Source organism: Electrona antarctica, assembly GCF_951216825.1.
Source record: "Electrona antarctica genome assembly, chromosome: 23".
NCBI lineage: Eukaryota > Metazoa > Chordata > Actinopteri > Myctophiformes > Myctophidae > Electrona > Electrona antarctica.
In genome coordinates this window covers 6,299,411-6,322,784 of record NC_136804.1, presented here as the reverse complement: position 1 = coordinate 6,322,784, position 23,374 = coordinate 6,299,411, and the positions used below count along the sequence as shown (strand labels likewise).

The 23,374-nt window shown below is 41.2% G+C and overlaps 2 protein-coding genes across 2 annotated transcripts in view; both read right to left on the bottom strand.

Annotated features, from left to right (window-relative positions):
- LOC306916290 (uncharacterized protein) overlaps positions 1–23,374 on the bottom strand; it is a gene marked incomplete at its 3' end in the record, with an annotated part of 194,478 nt that overhangs the window by 158,501 nt on the left and 12,603 nt on the right. The gene's annotated exons all lie outside the window — the stretch shown is intronic.
- On the bottom strand, positions 5,792–23,069 carry LOC306916291 (uncharacterized protein; the record flags this gene model as incomplete). The annotated part of the gene is made up of 9 exons (XM_079494125.1): positions 22,945–23,069; positions 19,246–19,499; positions 13,595–14,665; positions 9,039–9,163; positions 8,188–8,353; positions 7,742–8,058; positions 6,985–7,052; positions 6,535–6,672; positions 5,792–5,804 (listed from the first exon to the last, which is right to left on the bottom strand). Exons 2-9 carry the CDS (start codon positions 19,472–19,474, stop codon positions 5,792–5,794), a joined length of 2,127 nt encoding a protein of 708 aa, XP_079350251.1. The 5' UTR covers positions 19,475–19,499; positions 22,945–23,069.

The window sequence follows — 23,374 nt, the reverse complement described above, 5'->3', positions numbered from 1 at the left end:
ATGTGTGTAATATGTGGTTTTAGAGATTTTAGCAGTGAGCCCAGTGTCTCTGATGTCATGGACACTGGGCTCACTTACCCGATTCACAACACGTGAAGGAACATTCCGCCATATAGAATCCAACCTGCAACTGCTCCTGGCGGAAGGTTCTGTCATATAAGCTTTATTATTGATATCAAAACGGATCGCCGATTTATTTATTTTTATTTTTTGCTTGGCCTTTCCTTCTGCAGCGATCCTAGGCCGGTTTCGCGCATGCGCAGTGCCGTTCACCTCCCTTTATACAGGCTGACTAAAAAGCTGAATTTTGGCTGGTTGAAGACCAAGCGAGCTGCGGCATTTTGGATCAGTTGGAGGGGCTTAAGTGCACATGCCGGTAGGCCAGTAAGGAGGGAGTTACAATAGTCAAGTTTTGACAAGACTGTTCACCTGAGACTGAGATTCAAAAACACAATAGTTTCATGATGGAATTACCTTAACATTTTCTGACGTCATGGATACTCTTGATGAGTATCCATAACAAATCAATGCGTTCAGCATTTCAGGGTCAATTAGACCAGTTAATTTGATCTTTTTTGGTGAGATCTTTGCTTTCTTGAACATATTCTGTGAAAGTTGAAAAGATGAATGGTTGGCGTATAGTGATCATGACTTAGGCCTTTCTTATATACATTGTGTCAACAATTAAATGATATCACATGATGTTTGGCTCACGTGAAATCCATGGTCAATAAATGTGTATTTACATTAAAATACGAGCTGAATGCAGACAGGAGCCGCCGGTGACAGGGCAGCTCTGTGCCTCCACAGCACAATATCACATCGCACGATTTCGAGTCGAGCCGCATCATGTTCATCCCCTCCAATACCATGGCGGCATGTTTGGGGTCCTGGAATATTTCGGCCATTTCAGCCAAGCCTGCAGAACAGTAGGAGGGGATGAAAGAAAATGTCACATATAGCAATGATCGTTTACTTGTTATCTATTTTTTTTAAATCGTGAAAATATGGCGCAAATATTCTTTCAGAGCGAGCGTTTTTAACTCAAATCTTTGAATATATATTCTTTCAGAGCGAGCGTTTTTAACTCAAATCTTTGCGTCTGCAGGGTTCCTGGAACAACATATTTTCAGATGGGGGTCGGCGGCCAATTACATATAATTCTAGGGGTCCTTGACATGAAATAGTTTGAGAATCACTGACATAGAAACATGTTTTTTTCAGAAACCTGTCAGGATTTAGGAGACTTTTGTAGAATTGTCCTCAGGTCTAAATGAGTTAAAGGGAAACTTCACCCTTTTTGCAAAAAAGGGTGTTGTTATGATGTTATGTTAATGACGTTTAGATGTAGAACACTAGATGAAGATGTAGAACACTTTCCTGGGGGTCTTTATGTGTGTAATATGTGGTTTTAGAGATTTTAGCAGTGAGCCCAGTGTCTCTGATGTCATGGACACTGGGCTCACTTACCCGATTCACAACACGTGAAGGAACATTCCGCCATATAGAATCCAACCTGCAACTGCTCCTGGCGGAAGGTTCTGTCATATAAGCTTTATTATTGATATCAAAACGGATCGCCGATTTATTTATTTGTATTTTTTGCTTGGCCTTTCCTTCTGCAGCGATCCTAGGCCGGTTTCGCGCATGCGCAGTGCCGTTCACCTCCCTTTATACAGGCTGACTAAAAAGCTGAATTTTGGCTGGTTGAAGACCAAGCGAGCTGCGGCATTTTGGATCAGTTGGAGGGGCTTAAGTGCACATGCCGGTAGGCCAGTAAGGAGGGAGTTACAATAGTCAAGTTTTGACAAGACTGTTCACCTGAGACTGAGATTCAAAAACACAATAGTTTCATGATGGAATTACCTTAACATTTTCTGACGTCATGGATACTCTTGATGAGTATCCATAACAAATCAATGCGTTCAGCATTTCAGGGTCAATTAGACCAGTTAATTTGATCTTTTTTGGTGAGATCTTTGCTTTCTTGAACATATTCTGTGAAAGTTGAAAAGATGAATGGTTGGCGTATAGTGATCATGACTTAGGCCTTTCTTATATACATTGTGTCAACAATTAAATGATATCACATGATGTTTGGCTCACGTGAAATCCATGGTCAATAAATGTGTATTTACATTAAAATACGAGCTGAATGCAGACAGGAGCCGCCGGTGACAGGGCAGCTCTGTGCCTCCACAGCACAATATCACATCGCACGATTTCGAGTCGAGCCGCATCATGTTCATCCCCTCCAATACCATGGCGGCATGTTTGGGGTCCTGGAATATTTCGGCCATTTCAGCCAAGCCTGCAGAACAGTAGGAGGGGATGAAAGAAAATGTCACATATAGCAATGATCGTTTACTTGTTATCTATTTTTTTTAAATCGTGAAAATATGGCGCAAATATTCTTTCAGAGCGAGCGCTTTTAACTCAAATCTTTGAATATATATTCTTTCAGAGCGAGCGTTTTTAACTCAAATCTTTGCGTCTGCAGGGTTCCTGGAACAACATATTTTCAGATGGGGGTCGGCGGCCAATTACATATAATTCTAGGGGTCCTTGACATGAAATAGTTTGAGAATCACTGACATAGAAACATGTTTTTTTCAGAAACCTGTCAGGATTTAGGAGACTTTTGTAGAATTGTCCTCAGGTCTAAATGAGTTAAAGGGAAACTTCACCCTTTTTGCAAAAAAGGGTGTTGTTATGATGTTATGTTAATGACGTTTAGATGTAGAACACTAGATGAAGATGTAGAACACTTTCCTGGGGGTCTTTATGTGTGTAATATGTGGTTTTAGAGATTTTAGCAGTGAGCCCAGTGTCTCTGATGTCATGGACACTGGGCTCACTTACCCGATTCACAACACGTGAAGGAACATTCCGCCATATAGAATCCAACCTGCAACTGCTCCTGGCGGAAGGTTCTGTCATATAAGCTTTATTATTGATATCAAAACGGATCGCCGATTTCTTTTTTTTCTTTTTTGCTTGGCCTTTCCTTCTGCAGCGATCCTAGGCCGGTTTCGCGCATGCGCAGTGCCGTTCACCTCCCTTTATACAGGCTGACTAAAAAGCTGAAGAACTCAAAATCTACGGAGCTCTCCATGGTTTAGATATAACGCGCGATGTTCGGAGGTCATCTAAGATCATCTAAGATGATCTAAGATGGCCGCCCAAACTGGATGTGCATCCAGCGTGCAACACAGTAAAACGACCGGCAGTCCGGCTCAGCAGTCTAGCGTTGGCTCTGCCGTCCACCAGGCGGCAGTGTTTGTGTTACTTCCTGGACTACATGTCTCAGTAAGACAGCCCTCCCCCTATCCACAAGGAGGAGCAGTGCACCAAAACATTATGGAAATTGTACTCCTGGAAGGAAGTGAGCCCAGTGTCCATGACATCAGAGACACTGGGCTAAAAACAGTGAAATCCCATTAAACATTATTTAACCCGCCGCAACCCGCCTCGCCAATAAAGTTAGGATGTCTTGACTCGGCTCAGCCGATGTTGCGTCGTACGGCGGTGTCTGTTTTCGGCACACAACACCGCTGTACCACATAGTAAATCTCGCAGAACATGCACACATCGACATACATTGCCTGCCAGGCTTTAAGGCTTAACAATATCATCACTGGTTGGTTTATTATTGTTTTCATAACGTTGTTGTTGTTGTTACAATTTAGGCATTTAGCAGACGCTCTTAATCCAGAGCGACTTACATCAAGCAATAACAAAAGCATGGCATACATCACATATATAAAAAGTAGTTATCATGAATCATGCGTAAACTAAGAACGTAACAGTGGAGTATCTATGTAAACTATACATACTATACTATATTGTATATTATACATGTGTACTATAAAGTGCTATGACTACATAAAATGCAATTATAGTGCTGTCTACATAACAAGCTATAAGTCTGTTTAAAATACTATCTAATGAAGTGCTATCTAAGGGGTTAGGCTAGGGCAAGTGCTATGGGCCATGGTGGAGTCTGAAGAGGTGGGTTTTCAGACTACGGCGGAAGATTGGGAGTGAGGCTGCAGTTCTGACTGTGATGGGAAGTGCATTCCATAGTTTTGGAGCCAGAAGGGAGAAGAGTTTGGGACGTGTGGAGCGTTGTCCTGGCGTTTTTAGTGAAGGTACCTCCAGCTTCCCTGCGTTGGCTGATCTGAGTGCGTGGGAGGGTTTGTAGGGTACGATCATACTTGTGAGATATGGGGGGGCATGCCTTTGGTTGCTTTGAATGCCAGCATCATTGTATTCTGTGCGGGCAGCGACCGGGAGCCAATGGAGGGAGCGGAGAAAGGGGGAGACGTGTGAGAATTTTGGCTGGTTGAAGACCAAGCGAGCTGCGGCATTTTGGATCAGTTGGAGGGGCTTAAGTGCACATGCCGGTAGGCCAGTAAGGAGGGAGTTACAATAGTCAAGTTTTGACAAGACTGTTGTCTGGATTAGGAGCTGGGCTGACTCCTGGGTGAGGAACGGTCTAATTTGTCGTATGTTATAGAGTGTAAACCTACAGGATCGCGTTACAGCTGTGATGTGTGTTTTGAACGAGAGCTGACTGTCCAGGACAACACCAAGGTTCCTGGCTGTTGGGACAAACTTTACCAGGGCGTTGTCTACGGAGATAGTTAGCTCCCGCATAGGGCAGGACTTAGCTGGGTTGTTTAATGGTTGCCAGACATTCAACACTCATCTCACGCTGATAATAAGCGCCATGGGAATATTTTGACTTTCCCATTAGTGTGGCTTGGCACCAAAACATTTAAATGGTGAAATAAAGATTTGACCACTTAATGATTTAACAACTGCAGGGGGTACATTAACCCATTTAGACGTGAGGTCGATTCTACAAATGTCTTCTAAATCCTGAGTTTTCTGAAAAAACTATGTTTCTATATCAGTGGTTCTCAAACTACTTCATGTCAAGGACCCCAAAAATGATATGAATTTGACCGCCGACCCCCATCTCAAAATATGTTGTTCCAGGGACTCCCCAGAAACAAAGATTTTAGTCATTTCCACGATTATTCAAAAATAGCAGATCTACAAGCTCATAGTGTGACACTCCGTGCTATGATATGAGCTTGTAGATCTGCTATTTTTCAAACGCTAAAGCATAACCAAAAGGGGTTCCCTTTCAGAACAGCCGATTCGACCATTATCACACCTTTCAACAGGGCCAGTATGGCCGTTATCACACCTTTTTGAACATAGCCTGGTCAAGGTTTCCCCCTGGTGGACATGTAATTTCCAACTATTGTCGGGCGCATGGAAACTAGGGACTACTAATATATACTATTCTCTGCCTATCGGGACGTAACTCGGACGGCGCTGAGTCGGGTCTGGTGGCCTTCGAAACGCTCGGCACGGCGACTCGCTCGGCGGTGCCTCACTTGGCTCAAGGCCACCAGACACAGCGCGCCTCCGTCAGGACATCAGTGACATCATCACCCGTCACAATAGGTGATAATGACATACTGAGACAGTGAGTATGCCAGTATGGCCATACTGGCCCTATTGAAAGGTGTGATAACGGTCGAATGGGGTGTTCAGAATGGGTTAACAGATCAACAGTCGCACAGGACGCCTAGTGGATTTTATGGCAAACATTTTGTCTCCAGTTCTTCACGTGTCACTCACCTGCCCTTGCGTGCAAACTCGATGGACCAAAAAAGATCAAATTAACTGGTCTGATTGACTCGATGGATAGCTGTGGTGTTTCTGGTCCCTGTGGTCAGTCTGAAGGACGCCACCAGCTCCTGAGTGTGTATGGTCAACACCAGAATCTACACACAACACAATGAGATCAGACAAGTCAGATTTTGTGACAACCATACACATTGCGAAATACACTCACTGGCCACATTAGGTACACTTGTCCTTAACCCAACGCATAAAAGAGACACTTCACCCTTTTTGCAAAGAAAAATGTTAATGATGTTTAGAAGAATTAGAACACTTTCCTGGGGTCTTTGTGTGTGTAATAGGCTATGTGCTTTTAGATATTTTAGAAGATTTTAGCAGAACACTGGGCTCACTTCCTTCCTGGACTACACTTTCCATAATTCTTTGGTACACTCCTCCTCCTTGTGGATAGGGGGGGGGGGGGGGCTGTCTTACTGAGACAACATGTAGTCCAGGTAGTAAGTGAGCGCAGTGTCCATCTGCTAAAACCTAAATATATATATATATATATATATATATATATATATATATATATATTACACACAAACAATATAGATATACTTTTTTTTAAGACCTGGAACGCATCTGTGTCATCTTGTAACTCAAATCTTTGCTTCCCTGAAAGAAAATATTTTGAGATGGCGGCTAAATACATAATTTTGGCATGAAAAGGTTTGAGAACCACTGACAGAAATCTGGATCTCATCTCTAAATGGGTTTTGACTGGGAAAGCATCTGTGTCATTTTAGATTTTAACCATTTTAACCATACAATTTTATAATGTGGCAAATAAATATGAAAATATAATACTAGCTAAAACACAGCCCTCACCTTTCTCTTGGCGTTGCCGGTGTAATGTACTTGCCACGCCTGTCCAAGGCCGCTACTACGTTGAGGTCAGAGTCGTCGTCGACAGGAAGAACCACGTATTGAGTCCGATAAGTGAGCACCCGGTTGATCTGATTTTCTCTACAAATATTGGATACACCATTATTTTTTATGAAAGTAGGCAACTGTAAAAGAAAAAAAATGTTGGGAAAATATTATGAAGCCTCTAATTTAACAATTGCTATGTCCCTAGGTACATCCCACCAAACTTCACAGACTCCATCACAATGCACCTTTTATTTTATCTCCTTTGAGCACCCGGTTGATCTGATTTTCTCTACGTATATTGGATACAGCATTATTTTTTATGAAAGTAGGCAACTGTAAAAGAAAAAAAATGTTGGGAAAATATTATGAAGCCTCTAATTTAACAATTGCTATGTCCCTAGGTACATCCCACCAAACTTCACAGACTCCTGCAGCCAGGTGCATGGAGGCGTGAGGTGGAAGGGGACACAAACCTACAGGATCACGTGGAATTGTCCCGTCAAAGAGCCAGCCAAGACGCACGCTCAACAAGAGACGACTTGGCTGACTTCTTCCTGACACCGCAGGGACGTGTAGCATGGCAAGAAAGGGTTGTGTGGCGTGGGTTGCGACACCCGGTACCTAATACTTGAATGAAAATATTTTCCTGCAAATAAATATTGTAATATTCCCAGATGTTTTTGGTTTACATTTTCCCGTTTTAAAAATATTGTAGTGAATTAATTGCCTTGAATGTCCAAAACCATTCTGTCGCTGGATGGGAGATAATTGGTTCTCAATGTGGTTTACAGCAGTGGTTCTCAACCTGTAAGACATTTTTAGTACCTCTGGTTAAACAGCCAAATTTCCAAATATTAGAGGCAATAAAAAGGAAGGCCTTTGCACACCTACAGGTGCGTAGGAGAGGGTAAGGTGCCTAATAAAGAAAAAGAATGCAGTGAAAAAACTTGAATGGGGAAACCGCAACGTTTCGGCCTATAGGGCCTTCATCAGGCTATTTAAGGCCATGAAGATTGGCAACAGTATAACAGTATAACAGTATAACAGTAATAACAGTATAACAGTAATAATACAACAGTATAACAGTAATATATTAGAAGTAAATTAAATTAAATTAAATTAGAAGCATCTTTACCTAGAGACACTACAGTTCATTACTGACAGCCTTCTCTGTCTCATATACTAGGTTCTGTAATTTGTGTTTGAACTCAATCTGATGCTTTTGAGGCAGTGACCGCATGAAATCTGCCACAGGCTGGAGGTATCTTGCACATTCATCTCTCTGGTCTGAGAGCTGTTTGAGAGAAGTGTTGAGGATGTCATTCCGCTTCTCTCTAGCAGCCTCCACTGCTGCCACTCTCTCCTCTCTCCTCATCTCCATCTTATCCATCATAGCCTCAAGGTCAGGGCCCCCTGAGTTCTTCCCCTTCCTCTTCTTGGAAGGTGGGGGTTCAGAATCGGATGATGTGGGAACAGCAGCTGGAGATGGGGATGGAGCAGGAAGTGCAGAGGGACCAGGGAGAGACCAGGAAGTAGAGGTCTCAGGGAGAGAACAGTAAGTAGAAGGAACAGGGAGAGGCGAGGAAGTAGAGGGACCAGGGAGGGAACGTGGAGCAGGAATAGGAGGAGGTGCTGGAGCTGGAGCGTCCAGTGCTGTAGGGCCAAACTCTTCCATGCTGATGGTGGACAAGTCGTGGTCAGTCAATGGGGCCTCCAATAACTGACTGATGGTCAATGAAGCGACAGACTGCTGGGAACTGCTGGGAACAGGCGGCTGTGAAAAAGCAAAGGGAAACTGTTAAGAACAAATTAAGTTCACGTTTGACAACATGAATATCCTAACATGTCAAATATCTTGTCTTTATGCATCCACAAGGTGGCAACAGTGTTCCAAACCGCAACAAGTAGGCTATATATGTAATTAATTGTATGTTGTCTATTTAATCATTAACATGTATTATTTATTTATTATCATTAATTTAACTAAATGAACTGACTATCACTAGGCTACACAATCAAGAAGAAATACTAACCACAGCAATATGGTCAGTCTACTATTGATATTGATCCACTACAATGACATCCGTGAAAGCATTGTGATGTGAGCTATTAGATATGATATGCTACTTTAGACAAATTTTGAAAAATCAACTGCATATGCCGATTTTCAAATGGGGGTTGGCGGCCAAACTATACTGTACATATGCCTACTGTATCAATTTGGGGGTCCTTGACATGAACATGTTTCACAACCACTGAATGAAAGTGAGTCCAACCTTAGATGAAATTTGAGGCTTGGGGATGAAATAAAACATGATATCAGTGGTGGAAATTGGAATGTTTAGTGGAGTATTTTCTACTCCACTTCATTCAACTCCATGTTGAGTTAGCGAGGGGCGACCTACTTTGCGTTGGGTGTCTATTATTTACGTCAACTTGAGAACAACAAAACTCCTTACCTGGGGCTCACAGATGGTCATGTTTGATGTGGTCTTTCTGTGTTTTATGTGACCGTTGAGCCACTGGAGCTGGATGAATAGCTTTGGGACAGTGTTGTAGCCTCCAGCATCTCCACTCTTTTTCGCTTTGACGCGTTTGCACGCTTTGACAAATTTGTCACGAAGTGACAATAATTTGTCAAATGTATGTATAATGTTTGTATAATGGTGAATATTAACTAATGTATTTATGTATGTATGTAAAACAACTTCTGGTTCATCTTGATGTATTGTATACAAGAACTTGAGGAGTGACATTTTGTGATATATTTATTGTTTATTTTCTATCATGCATTTGTCACTTTACTCTTTGTCAGCTTGTTGTACCATCTCCGACTTGTTTTGATCACGTGATCCTGTACACAGCTGTTACCCATTCCATGTGATCATGATTGACAAGAGGGTTGTATAAAGATGTGTTCCTCTGTGTTCATCTCTAGTCTGAGGAAGAGCATTGCGCTCGAAACGTCACAGTCAATTTTTTGTGCAAATAAAGGCACCTCACAAGCATCGGAGCCCACAGTGTGCGAGTATCTTATTTTCTTTATCTGGTTTCTCCTGTGTGACAGTGCCCTCTAGTGGACTGCATTCATCCCTGCACGGATAATCATCCATACCTCAAAGCTTGAGTGAAACCAAAATGGAGAAAGTACTCAAAGTAAAAGTATCAATATGGCAATGTAAACACACACTAAAAATCCTGAATTCAAAACTTATAACTTGAGTAAAAGTACAAACGTAGTGGCATCAAAAGTAAACATACTTTAATTATGCAGAATGTCTCATTTCAACTATTCAAAATGTATAGCAATCTTTTGAAATTAGCAGATCTACAAGCTCAAAACGTGTTGCACTGTAGATCGGCTGTATTGCATTTAAGTGTAGTCAGAAGAACACACTGTATAGTTCCATACATTATTCTCCAGTAGTCATAGCTTAGTTTTTGAGGGGCGCGTCCCTCCTATGTCCAGCTTTGAGGGTTTATGCAAACACAAACATTGTGTTATGCACCAGTCTAGGGGCCTGAGACACAAGTAGCCACTCAAACAAAGGTTATTCCTTTTTTTCCTGTAGGCCTATGCCTTAAATGTTCTGATTAATTGAAAATGGAGGACCCCGATATAAACAATGCTTTTCATGTAGCCTAGCTATTATTAACCTGTGCATTATACCCATTCTACATACTGTGAATAAAATGTTCAATCAATTAATCTAAACTCTCTCTCTCTCTCTCTCTCTCCATACTGTATCCACTGCAATAGTAACTAACACACTTAACGTTATGGTTACATTAATAATAGTGATGATGCAACCAAACAATGTTGTAACATTTAGCACCCTGAACTGGAATCGAACCAACAATTAAGCCACGTAGCCAAGAGAGCTAGCTCCCTTTGGAGGAGCGAGTTACAATATTATTACTGCTGCTAGTATTAATCACATTTATACCAATCAGATATGAGAGAAATACGACTCATGCTGGAAGCGTGCACGGTGCACGTACCATAGACGGCCACTAGGGAAAGCCATGGTACAGTGTAATACAGGGTAACAGCTATGAAATGAAATGAAATGATTACTATATTTACCCAGGTTATCTGGGCTAAGCTCAAGAACTTGTTTCCAGCCAGGCCCTGCTCATAGAACACATTTCATCGTAGTGGTTCAATGCCTTGTTCAAGGGCACTTCAACGGTGGTAATTTTAACGTGTCGGACCGCTGATTCGAACTGGCGACCTTCCGGTATCAAGACCGCTCCGCTATCCGTTCGGCCACCGCTGCCACTTATGTCAGTGATCTTATCAAAGTCTAAATTCACTAAATCATTTTAAATATAAACTTACAGAACCATTTGATGAATCAAATCTAACAGTTCAAAATGTCTTCCACAAATGGAGTTAAATATTTAAATCTAATAAGGTTCCATTTGATAACCAACTCTCAATTGATTTATTAAACAGTGTAATGAAGTTACAGCACTGCTTTGCCCATTAGAGTAAGCATGTTTATTTGTACATTTCAACAAGGAAGGCAGTGTGCATTTAAGAGCAATGTAAAGTATGTATTCACAATAAAGGGAGTAAGGGACATTGTGTTTTAGAATAGAAAAATAAGAATAAAATAAAAAGCAAACTGAATACAGACCCATAAACCTCAGTAAACAGAAACGTTTTGGGCTTTGATTTCAAACAAAGTGTTGTAGATGTGACAGGAGTTGGTTTAGATAGAGGTACAGCCAGACTATTGAACACTCAACATTTTACTTACTTTATTTTTAAATTCAAGACATTTTTTCCCACACACTGTTAACAATGGATTTTCAAAACTTTTCAAAACCAAGAATTTTATCTAGTGATGGGCAATTAATCGGTCATCAAATCACTATAGGCCGATGTTTGTTTGAAAATGCAATATATATTTTTTTTAATGTTTAAATATAAATTTATACTACACCGGTATTGGATCAGTCTCAAAATAACCGTCAATGGCTCTGTCGGTTTTGTTCTGAATTTCTAATGTTTGAAGGCAGCATAATCCGTATGTCGTATATCAGTCATTATTTCTTTTTTTTGTGATCAAGTTTTTATTTTATTTTTTGTTAAAAAAAGGTTTCCCCCACCCCACAGGTTGTCGGATATCGGTCATAATTTCATAATAGTGCACCCCTACTGTGAATGTTTGGGCACCGATAACTTTTATCGTTACGTATAAAGGTCTTTCTACAAAATGTATAAGCAAAGGACCTTTCACCTGCATGAGTGGTCATGTGTGATTTTAAATTGTGTCTAAAGCCCAAACCACACCAAAGGGTCGGGTCGGGACAAAACGTTTTTTAAGGTGAATCACACCAATGCAACTCATTGCAACCGAGTTGCATTTGGTACAGTAGTTGTTTTCTGTGTGTCTGAATGAACAACTGACTACTAGGGGCCTGCAAGCTAAACTAAAGTAACCCATGAATACTATTTGCTATGAATATATACAACTTCTGCTAATTTATTGTTATTTTAATATATAGAATGTGCATTCATTATAATAATGCTGAAATAGTAGGCCATATGATTTAATTCCTGTCTACAAAATGCTAATGATAATACAGGTATATTGACAATTATGGAAACAAAACAAAATAAAAACGTTCGAACATCCACTGTTGCTAATACCGATAGATCGTTCTGTTTTCACAGATGGAGACTAATTCATTTTACCTTATGGTCTTGTTTCCATTCAGGCCCAATGCAATCAATTCATAGACATGACATGAAGAATAACAAAAATCACACTTGTGTGAAGTGAGAGGTGCCCTTATCATCATACACATCACATGCCATGCTCAGCCAATCAAATCATCACAAATGCCGTTCCGGCCAATCACTTTTGGCGTCTTCACTGTTCTGCCCTCACTTTTTATCCTCAATATGTACAGTACAGCCAATCAGCCAATCAAATCATCGCTATGGGGTCGGCCAATCAAATCATCGTGTTTGTGTTCACACAAAGACAAAAGCCCCGTAGGAGAGGCTAGCGCCCCTCAACAAAAATGCAATATCAATAAAAACAACGACAACACATCATTACAGGAAAAGACAAAACACTATATGTACAGAGTGGGGAAAGTTAGGAGGGGTGATCACCTGTTTAAATGAGAAGTGATCATTTCCTCTTCATTGGGCCCGTTTTAAAAGATGTAAGAGATCTTCATTTTTTGAGGGAAGGGGTCAGGGCATTCCACGCCTGGGTGGTGGTGCTGTAGAAGGAGAATTTAGCCATATTTGTTTTGAAATATAGAGCAGTATAATAATCCATAATATTGTCCTTGTCTATCGACCTCCCTACGAACATACAGCTGATTAATTCGATCCTCCTAGCGAGGTAATTTATAGTGGAGTCTTTCTTTTTTTTACCCCATGGTGTGAATGCAATGGTGTCTTTGTAAGTGACCCGAGTTATTTAAACTTTGGTCACACCGTTTAAAGTGGACATATTTTTTTTGTCCTGTGAGAACTGTTGACACGAAGCTGTCTTCAGGTACTTGAATTGTTGAAGCTCTTGGAAAGGTCACCAGTGTACACGCTGGTGTGTCTTCAGGTATTCTGACTGCCTGAAACTCTTGTTACAATGTTTACAGTGGAAAGGTTTTTCTCCAGTGTGGATACGGCGCTGGTGTTTCTTCAGGTCAGATGACTGAATGAAACTCTTGTCACAATGTTTACATTGGAAGGGTTTTTCTCCAGTGTGGACACGCTGGTGTTTCTTCAGGTCAGATGACTGAATGAAACTCTTGTCACAATGTATACATTGAAAAGGTTTTTCTCCTGTGTGGACACGCTGGTGTCTCTTCAGGACAGATGAGACACTGAAACACTTCTCACAATGTTTACATTGGAAAGGTTTTTCTCCAGTGTGGATACACTGGTGTTTCTTCAGGTTTTCTGACTGACTGAAACTCTTGTTACAATGTTTACAATGGAAAGGTTTTTCTCCTGTGTGGACACCAAGGTGTGCCTTCAGGTCACCTGACTGTTTGAAACTCTTGTTACAATGTATACATTGGAAGGGTTTTTCTCCAGTGTGGACACGCTGGTGTTTATTCAGGTCAGATGACTGAATGAAACTCTTGTCACAATGTTTACAGTGGAAAGGTTTTTCTCCTGTGTGGATACGCTGGTGTTTCTTCAGGTCAGATGACTGAATGAAACTCTTGTCACAATGTTTACAGTGGAAAGGTTTTTCTCCAGTGTGGACACGCTGGTGTCTATTCAGGACAGATGAGTCACTGAAACACTTCTCACAATGTTTACATTGGAAAGGTTTTTCTCCAGTGTGGATACGCTGGTGTTTCTTCATGTTTTCTGACTGACTGAAACTCTTGTTACAATGTTTACAGTGGAAAGGTTTTTCTCCTGTGTGGACACCAAGGTGTGCCTTCAGGTCACCTGACTGTTTGAAACTCTTGTTACAATGTATACATTGGAAGGGTTTTTCTCCAGTGTGGACACGCTGGTGTTTATTCAGGTCAGATGACTGAATGAAACTCTTGTCACAATGTTTACAGTGGAAAGGTTTTTCTCCTGTGTGGATACGCTGGTGTCTCTGAAGGACAGATGAGTCACTGAAACACTTCTCACAATGTTTACATTGAAATGGTTTTTCTCTAGTGTGGATGCACTGGTGTTTATTCAGGGAAGATGATTCAGTAAAACTCTTGTCACAATGTTTACAGTGGAAAGGTTTTCCTCCAGTGTGGATATGGCGCTGGTGTTTCTTCAGGTGAGATGACTGATTGAAACTCTCGCCACAGTGTTTACAGTGGAAAGGGTTTTCTCCTGTGTGGATTCGCTGGTGTCTCTTCAGGACAGATGAGTACCTGAAACTCTTGTCACAAAGTTTACATTGGAAAGGTTTTTCTCCAGTGTAGACACACTGGTTCTTCTTCAGGGAACCTGAGTCAATGAAACTCTTGTCACGTTTGTCATCATCGTCTTCACTGGTCTCCTCCCAATCATCCTCCCAGTCTTCAGTGACTTCAGTGTCAGATTCAAGTTCAACTTCAACTTCAGAGCAGTGGGAAGACATGTGCAGGATTTCTAGGAGCAAAAAAAACATTGGTCAACGGACGGTCAACACTGGATCCCTAAAATGTAAATCCATTCTTCTTCCATGTTCCATGTACAAAATTAGCTATTACCTACCAAGATAAGATTGACAAAACCGTTACTAACTACAGGTTATTACTGTTCTGAATGTTTAGCAAGATTTTAGCAATATCGTAAAAAAGTAATGTGAAGGAATATATTTAGTTACTTTAACACCAAAACGAATAATGATGTTACAGCAAATATTTCCTTCAAATCATGAACTTCTGAAACAATTAAAAAATATATACGCCGCAAGCAGCAATAAACCGGGACCAAGCTGGAAGGCAACAAGCAATAAGAACAATATGCACAATAAGCCATAGCACTTGATACAAAGAAGACCATGTAATTTTAACAGGGTCGGGGGGCAGGGTAATTATGTGTGTCCTGGTTTTGGGCATGTCATTATTCATTACTATAGTAGGGCACTTTAGAGGCTCCGTCAGCACCCGAGTGACATGTTTTTTGGGACCCATAGGGCCGATTCATACTCTTATTTCACCGCTGTTTCGGCGCTGTAGGGCCGGAATGATTTCGGCTCGTCAGAAATTTTCAGTAGCACCGAAGAGCCGACTTTAGGACGGTACCCGCCCCCCCGAAACTCAAATGACGTCACATTGTAGGCTCTACAGAGCCGAACCGACTTTTATTCGGCTCTAAAATAGGAGTATGAATCGGCCCTTATGATGTCTAGTTAAGATTTCTTCTTGTTGCCCGAGTAAACAAATGTCCCATGGGGGTTATTTGTAAACCTTTCTTACACCTACCCCCAAAACAAACCATACAATAGAGATAACAGAAAATTCCATACATCTTGAAGTAAACATTCATACAACAACATACAGAGACACATGACCACATTTGTCTATATAATTTGGACCCAAGGAATTCATTTAAGTGGTTATTATTAAGATTCAAGCACACCCTGACCCTATTTTAGGACAGAAATGGCAAAAATTACCAGAAAATATTCAAATCACATCTATACTTCTCTTTGTACAAAAGGTTTTGAAGTAAATGTACTACAAAGAGAGAACTGCTTTTCCTCTCTTTATAAAGCTCATAAACAGACGTAAAGACTTAGACTAGAAACACTCAGGCAAAAATATGGAGAGTGAAGTCAACAGCAGAGACAGGCAGATGAAAGTTGTTAAGGAGTCCGCAGATTTATTTTCAGAGTTCAAAATACAGCATCACAGCCATGGGGCCAGCAAGCCCCATGGATCCTACATCCATCAGCCTCACGGCGTCCGGAGACTACTGACTAACTGTTAAACATTTCAGTAGGCTTTATACAGCAAGACAACAAAGACAACAGATGCAAAGGTGGTCTCAAGTTTCCCATCCCCCTGAAGTCTAAAGTGGTCAACATGTCTGTGCCCATATACGGTAATGGTCAAGTCACAGACTCACAGGAAGAACAGTGCTGCTAGGAGGCACAGTATTGTCCTAACATGTACGGCAAACAACCCCTACCATTTGTTTGTGGTCATCAAGTTAATGGCCACTGGCTATTCTGAGATTCCTAGCCTGCTGTGTCATGTTTGCCCAGCTGAGAGACAATATAATGTCACACTATACTAAACAGTTATTGAAGCTATATTAATATGAGTTGTGTTTCCAGATACCACAGTTTGAAGTGTATTATTTTTCTACCACATGTTCTTTAGGACCCTTATGGTGTCTAGTTAAGATGCCTTCTTGTTGCCCAGGTCAAATAATGTCCCATGGGTTCATGTCAACCCTTTCTTACAGCTACCCCCAAACGAAACCAGAAAATGCTATAACTCTTGAAGTAAACAACATTCAGAGACAAATTACCACATTTTTCTAAATATTTTGGACCCAAGGAATTCATTGAAATGGTTATTATTCAGATTAAAGCACATCTTGACTCTATTTCAGGACAGAAACAGCAAACAACTACCAGGAAACTTTAGTACCCCTCCTGGGGTACCCCTTCTGTATGAGACCACTGTACTGTATCTATAGACCACTGTACTGCATCTCAACTCAACACAAAATGTATAAAGCACATTCAAAATGACAAGGTCTGATCCTCTTAGCAACAAGTAAGAAAGCGATCACACGACGCTGGTACCAACAGGACCCACCAACGAAAGAACATTGGATGGACATTACTGAGGAACTGTGTCTTTGTCTTTTGTTTTTGTCTTCCTCTTTTTGTTCTTTTTTTCCCGTCTTGTCTTTTGGTTTTTGTTTTGTTGTCTGTCTTTTCATCAATAAAAATTAAGTGAAAAAAAAAAAAATGACAAGGTCACCCAAAGTGCTGTACAGGTTAAAATGCAATTGAAATGGAAACAAGGAAGATCATGGACTGCCAGGCTCAGATGTCGCTAACTTTAATACAGATTGGCTATATACTATATCCATCGACTGGGCAGCTCTGGTGTGTAGGAGGCTAGGGACAAGATCTATCACAGCCTGGGAGGGTCGAGGGTCTGGAACAGCTTGCCCCAGTGGGATGCAGTCGCTGCAAAGGCACAGTACAGCAATATACAGATGCACTACAGTTGTCTATAGATATAGTACAGTGGTCTACATATGGACGAGAGTGGTCTACAGATGCACTACAGATGCAATAGAGGGGTCTACAGTTCACAACAGTAGCCTACAGATGCACTACAGTGGTATAGTGCAGTGGTCTACGGATGCACTACAGTGGTGTAGACCACTGACATGATCTGCAGACCAATCTACTGCATCTGTAGACCCCTCTAGCGCATCTGTAGACCCCTCTAGTGCATCTGTAGACACACACACACACACACACACACACACACACACACACACACACACACACACACACACACACACACACACACCTCCAAACAAGCCCAATGAGGGACAGGTGATCCTGGTTTTGCGGGAGTGTGTGTGTGCGGTTTGACCAGTTTGGCCGGTTTAGCCACCGAGACCATGAAGACTATACAAAACCGTATCAACCATAAATACCGAAAAACCACACAACCTTAGAAGAACATTGACTGGCCTAAGTAGCCTAACCACTGCGCCGTTATAATATTATATCACAACATAATGTTATATTGTTGACCTAAATGGTGTTATATTAACAAGGAAATTATGATTAAAAAAGGCTTAGGCCTATGTCTTTTTTTCAGAAATGACTTTGGAACTTTTGCAAACTTTAACATATGGAAAACAGGAAACTCAATTTCAGTGAAAATACTGACCAGATTTTTTAAACTTGTAACCAACGCCTCCACCTACTACGCAAGCTAAACTCCTTTAGAGTGAGCAAGCATATCATGGAAACAGTCTATAAGAACCTGGAATCTTGAGATTCAGGGATTGTGAGTGATGCGACGTGACAAAAAAAAACGCAAGGTTTCATAGTTAACACCCCGAACGCCCAGGGTTATTTAATCCATTTAATCATAGCACCGGAGCGATTTATAGCAGCGGAGCACATTTAGCGATGACCGGATGTTATCCCGGATGTGGCTGAAGCACCTAGATGTAGCCAAAACACTCTAGAGGCGATCAACAACAACGGGAGGTATGATTAATTCTACCGCGACTAGCGACGGGACCGCGGTGGGCCGTCTAACACATAGACATATATAAAGGTTAGATGGCTCAAGGAACGTAGTTCACCTGGCGGCCATCTTGCTGAGGGGCTACAGTACATGTTCTATGGCAGCTCAAACAAAAATAGTCATAACTCTCTCAAATCTTGACGGATTTACAAATGGGTTGGTTTAAGAAGTGTAACTCTGATCTTCGGTCGCAATACCAGACAGTCAACTTTTCACCGCTGTTTGGAAAATCCTGGTGACGGTCGGGAAAATATATATATATATCATGGCAATAAACTAGTGATGCACCTTCGGTCAATATCAGTATTGGCAAATAAAACTGATATTAACCGATTAGTATCCAATATTTATCTGTTGTTGAAAAGCATACCTTTTGCATTGGCTATGTTGGTGTGTTGGTTATCTGCAGCCTACCAAGCTGTAGATTAGATGTTGGTGTGTTGGTTATCTGCAGCCTACCAAACTGTAGATTATATGTTGGTGTGTTGGTTATCTGCAGCCTACCAAGCTGTAGATTAGATGTTGGTGTGTTGGTTATCTGCAGCCTACCAAACTGTAGATTATATGTTGGTGTGTTGGTTATCTGCAGCCTACCAAGCTGTAGATTATATGTTGGTGTGTTGGTTATCTGCAGCCTACCAAACTGTAGATTATATGTTGGTGTGTTGGTTATCTGCAGCCTACCAAGCTGTAGATTATATGTTGGTGTGTTGGTTATCTGCAGCCTACCAAGCTGTAGATTATATGTTGGTGTGTTGGTTATCTGCAGCCTACCAAGCTGTAGATTATATGTTGGTGTGTTGGTTATCTGCAGCCTACCAAGCTGTTGATTCTATGTTGGTGTGTTGGTTATCTGCATCCTACCAAGCTGTACATTCTGAACATTTATTTATCTTATTGAAGATGTATTTGTTTCCCTGGCACAAAGGAAGAGTACATGGAACTTACCGAGGTGTGGGTGGTCTTCAGCTTCCTGTTTAATAGAAATGTCTTCAGCTTCCTGTTTAATAGAAACGTCTTCAGCTTCCTGTTTCATAGAAATGTCTTCAGCTTCCTGTTTAATAGAAATGTCTTCAGCTTCCTGTTTCATAGAAATGTCTTCAGCTTCCTGTTTCATAGAAATGTCTTCAGGTTCCTGTTTAATAGAAACGTCCCTGGCTGAGTCTGGAGAGTTCATCTTCACCTGCAGTCTGGACTCCGGTCTGAAATCAAGTGAATAAGGAAGGACTTTAATAACTGCAGACCTATAGTCCGGCAGCCAGGGGTGTGGAGAGGGAAATTTGTTACATAGTTGTTTTGATTGGCCTAAAATATTGTCTATATACTTACATAAATTAATGAATCCACTTGCTGACCGGCTGTCGGTATTGAGCAATTTATTTTATAAGGGATTAAATTATATGTGACCATACCATTACCTATATACGGCATGTGACATGTCAAACTAGGGGGTTTTCATGATACTGAATTCCAAGCATTAGTTTTGCACAAAAAAACATAGCCGTAGCCATAGCCGTCATCACAAATGTGATAAGGTCAGGTCAGCACATTTTGGGCACATTTGGGCAAGTGGCTATGGTCGTTTTTAGCCCATGGAGTGTTTTTTGTGCATGGAATGGATTCAGAATAATTAAAGCCCCCTAGTTTGAAATGAAATAATGACACTTTTACAATCTTGCCTTATATAGGTTGTTAATGGTATGGTCACATATGTGACCGCTTCTGACCGAGGCTAAGTCATTGAAAAAAAACAATTTAGTTTTTTCATGGCATGTGAAAGCAGGGAATCATATCTTCAAATTGACATATTGGTTGTTCAGTTTGACCCACCAGTTTTCACCGACTTATAGAGTAATGTCTTGCAGAGAAACAGCGAGTTGAGAAAACAGGCTTGAAAGGTTCACTTCTGTGGACTAACATTACACCTAGCTACATGTTTAAGCATTTAGCTCTGACATTTATTTCAGACATGCTCTAGTATGTGAGTCTGCCTGTGCTATTAACTAATTTTGGATAAAATAAATAAATAAATCAGTTTTTCTCCTCTCCTGAACAGTTAGTCATGACTGTCTCTGTATCAAAAGGTCACATACCTGTATATCCCCCTATAAAAAATTGCTCAATACTGACAGCCAGTCAGCAAGTGGATTCATGAAAGTATGTATATAGACAATATTGTAGGCCAACAAATATATATAAAATAAAAACACTATATACCAACTTTTCCACTTTAAACAAGAGACGCCTGTTGGCTGCCTGACTACTAGTGGTGTTAGCCCAACTCTCCAGCATGTGAATGTGGATTCATGCATTAGGGAAGAAATCACACTGAACTTTACACAAGGAACAATGGTGTAAAGTGTATAAGGTGAAAGTAACCAATGTGTTTTAATGTTCTGCCTCAGTACAAGCAGCAGGGAGCGTACAGTGCAACCATTTCTGTGAGAGTAAATTGTAACAACTAGGGATAGGAGATCATATTTGATCACATAGCCAGACCTCGGTGAGGAGAGAGATCTAAGGGCTACTCAATTCAAGACCTTTTTTTTTTAAGCATTCCATTTCACAATGATGCTCTTTGTTTTGTCTTGTGTTTTGTTATGAACACCCTCTTTTTGCTGCTCCCTAAAAAGATCAGTGAGATGTTTAGTTCAGATCTAGCCCATATGATGGAAAGAGAGCCACCCTTTGGTCAACAAGACCAAAAAAAGTTAACCAAAGAACAAGATTCCTGTAAAGTGTAAAGGATCTCCTCACTGGTCAACAGAAACACCTTGAAGACCCTAACAGGGTAACAGACCCTAACCTCGTACAAGGTTTCTTTGACTATGCATGCACTCCACAGCACCTCATTAAATGAATTTCGCTCCTTTGCCACTAAAATGGGTAACGCCCTACCAACAGCCATTAAGAAATGTTAATCCCTAGACAAAACCGCTCTCAAAGAGCACCTACGGGCGGCTGCTATTCGAAACTGGCCTCTGTATGAAAAAAATCACACCCGTGTGAACTGAGTGGTGCAAATCTCTCTCTCTCTCTCTCTCATTAGCAGGCAACAGTGCATCTAATCTCTCTGTCTCTGTTTCTGGCACAACAGCGCCCCTACTGGTACTCATGAGTCACACATGAGTCACACACAAACATAGTCACACACATAGTCACATAGTCACAGACATTGCTGTTCCTTGGAGTGGTTGCAAAGTCACCCCCCCCCCCCCCCCCCTTTTTTGAGTGGTGCAACCACTCCCTTACGGAGCTATGTGTGTGGGTGGGTGCCTGGCTGGGTGGGTGCGTCTGAGCACGAAAATAGCATGGTTGTTTTTCACCACCAGTGCGCAACCTAACACACACACAAACACACACGCACATATTAACTGTATATACCGGTATGGTGGGGCGGGTGTGCCAGTACAGTACAGTACAGTACAGGGACCCCCACACGGTAACTGTCAATTTTCAACCGTTTCGGACGTGGGGCGGCTCGCCGGAATCGGGCTGGCACCCTGGGTGCGTTCCTGTGGGTCTGGAACTCACCCCACCCCGGGGACCCCCACACGGAGTTGCACCACTCACTTCACACAGGTGTGATTTATTTTTTCATACATGCTTTTTCCAAAAATTTTCCCTTCATTTAATGATTTCCTTTTTTTTTCTATACGTCTTTAAATGTTCTGATGAATTGTAAACAAGTCTTACTTAGTGCTTTTCATTGTTTTGTCCTCAAATAAGCAGTTTTTGTATTATTGACCTGTGCATTTGTTTGAAATGTAGCCTACCCATTCTCTCAGGCAGACAACGAGCTAGTAGCCGCAATTTGCAACTCTAGATTTTTTTTATAATGGGATGAATCTAGAGTTGCAATACCCTCCATTGACTCCCCACTCATCATTTTGCGTTTGCGATCTGCTTGTCTTAAACAACGTTAAACTCACCAACATTGCAGCTGTAGTCCAAGCTTGAATTATTCTCTTTCAATCTGCAAAGCTTGTTTTTCATAAAAATCCCCCGTAGACATGTTATGAGCTACTTTCTGTCAAGAAGAAGAAATGTTGGAGTTTGGAAGCGCTCGTTTGTATTAAGGGGTCGCGCTGCTGCCTCCTGCATTATGTGCAAATGAGAAACAGATGCATGCAGGGACGTTCAGTGACTTACGACGAGCGCTTCCAAACTCCAGCACTTAGAAAAATAATCACTTGCACAGAATTTCTTGACAGAAAGTAGCTCATAACATGTCTACGGGGGATTTTTATGAAAAACAAGCTTTGCAGATTGAAAGAGAATAATTCAAGCTTGGACTACAGCTGCAATGTTGGTGAGTTTAACGTTGTTTAAGACAAGCAGATCGCAAACGCAAAATAATGAGTGGGGAGTCAATGGAGGGTATTGCAACTCTAGATTCATCCCATTATAAAAAAAAAATCTAGAGTTGCAAATTGCGGCTAGAGAGCTAGCTCCCTTTGGAGGAGCGAGTTACAATATTATTACTGCTGCTAGTATTAACTAGCTACTGCTTGTTTAGCATCACGTTTATAACAAACAAGCATAGGTATATGAGAGAAATACTCGTCATGTTGTTCCATGTTAAAAGATGAGTCAATTATATAAAAGTTAAATGTAGTAAAAACATGGAGAATCAGTTCATTTTACCTGCTGTGTTTCAGGGTTGAGCTGCTTAACGACGAAACTGTTTTCAAACGAAACCTTTTAGTTTTCTTTGTATAATAATTAAAATACAGTCATACCAACAGTCCAACACTCATAGCGTCTTGCACATGCGCAGTCTAGCGCTGCTGCTGCTGGAAGCGTGCACGGTGCACGTACCATAGACGACCACTGGGGGGAGCCATGGTACAGTGTAATACTACTCCATTGGCCCAGGCCAGAATTTTTACTAGTAATGGGACACATTCAACATTCGTTGAAAAGGTATCCCGCCTAGATACTATTTCAACATCATAGCCCTTCCCAAGTGGTAGCTTAGTTGCAGTTATCAGCATTCAAAGACACAAAACTATAGAACCACAGAATGAAAAAGACAAAAACTGTTTTTTTTAATAGAACATGTCATAGAGGAAAA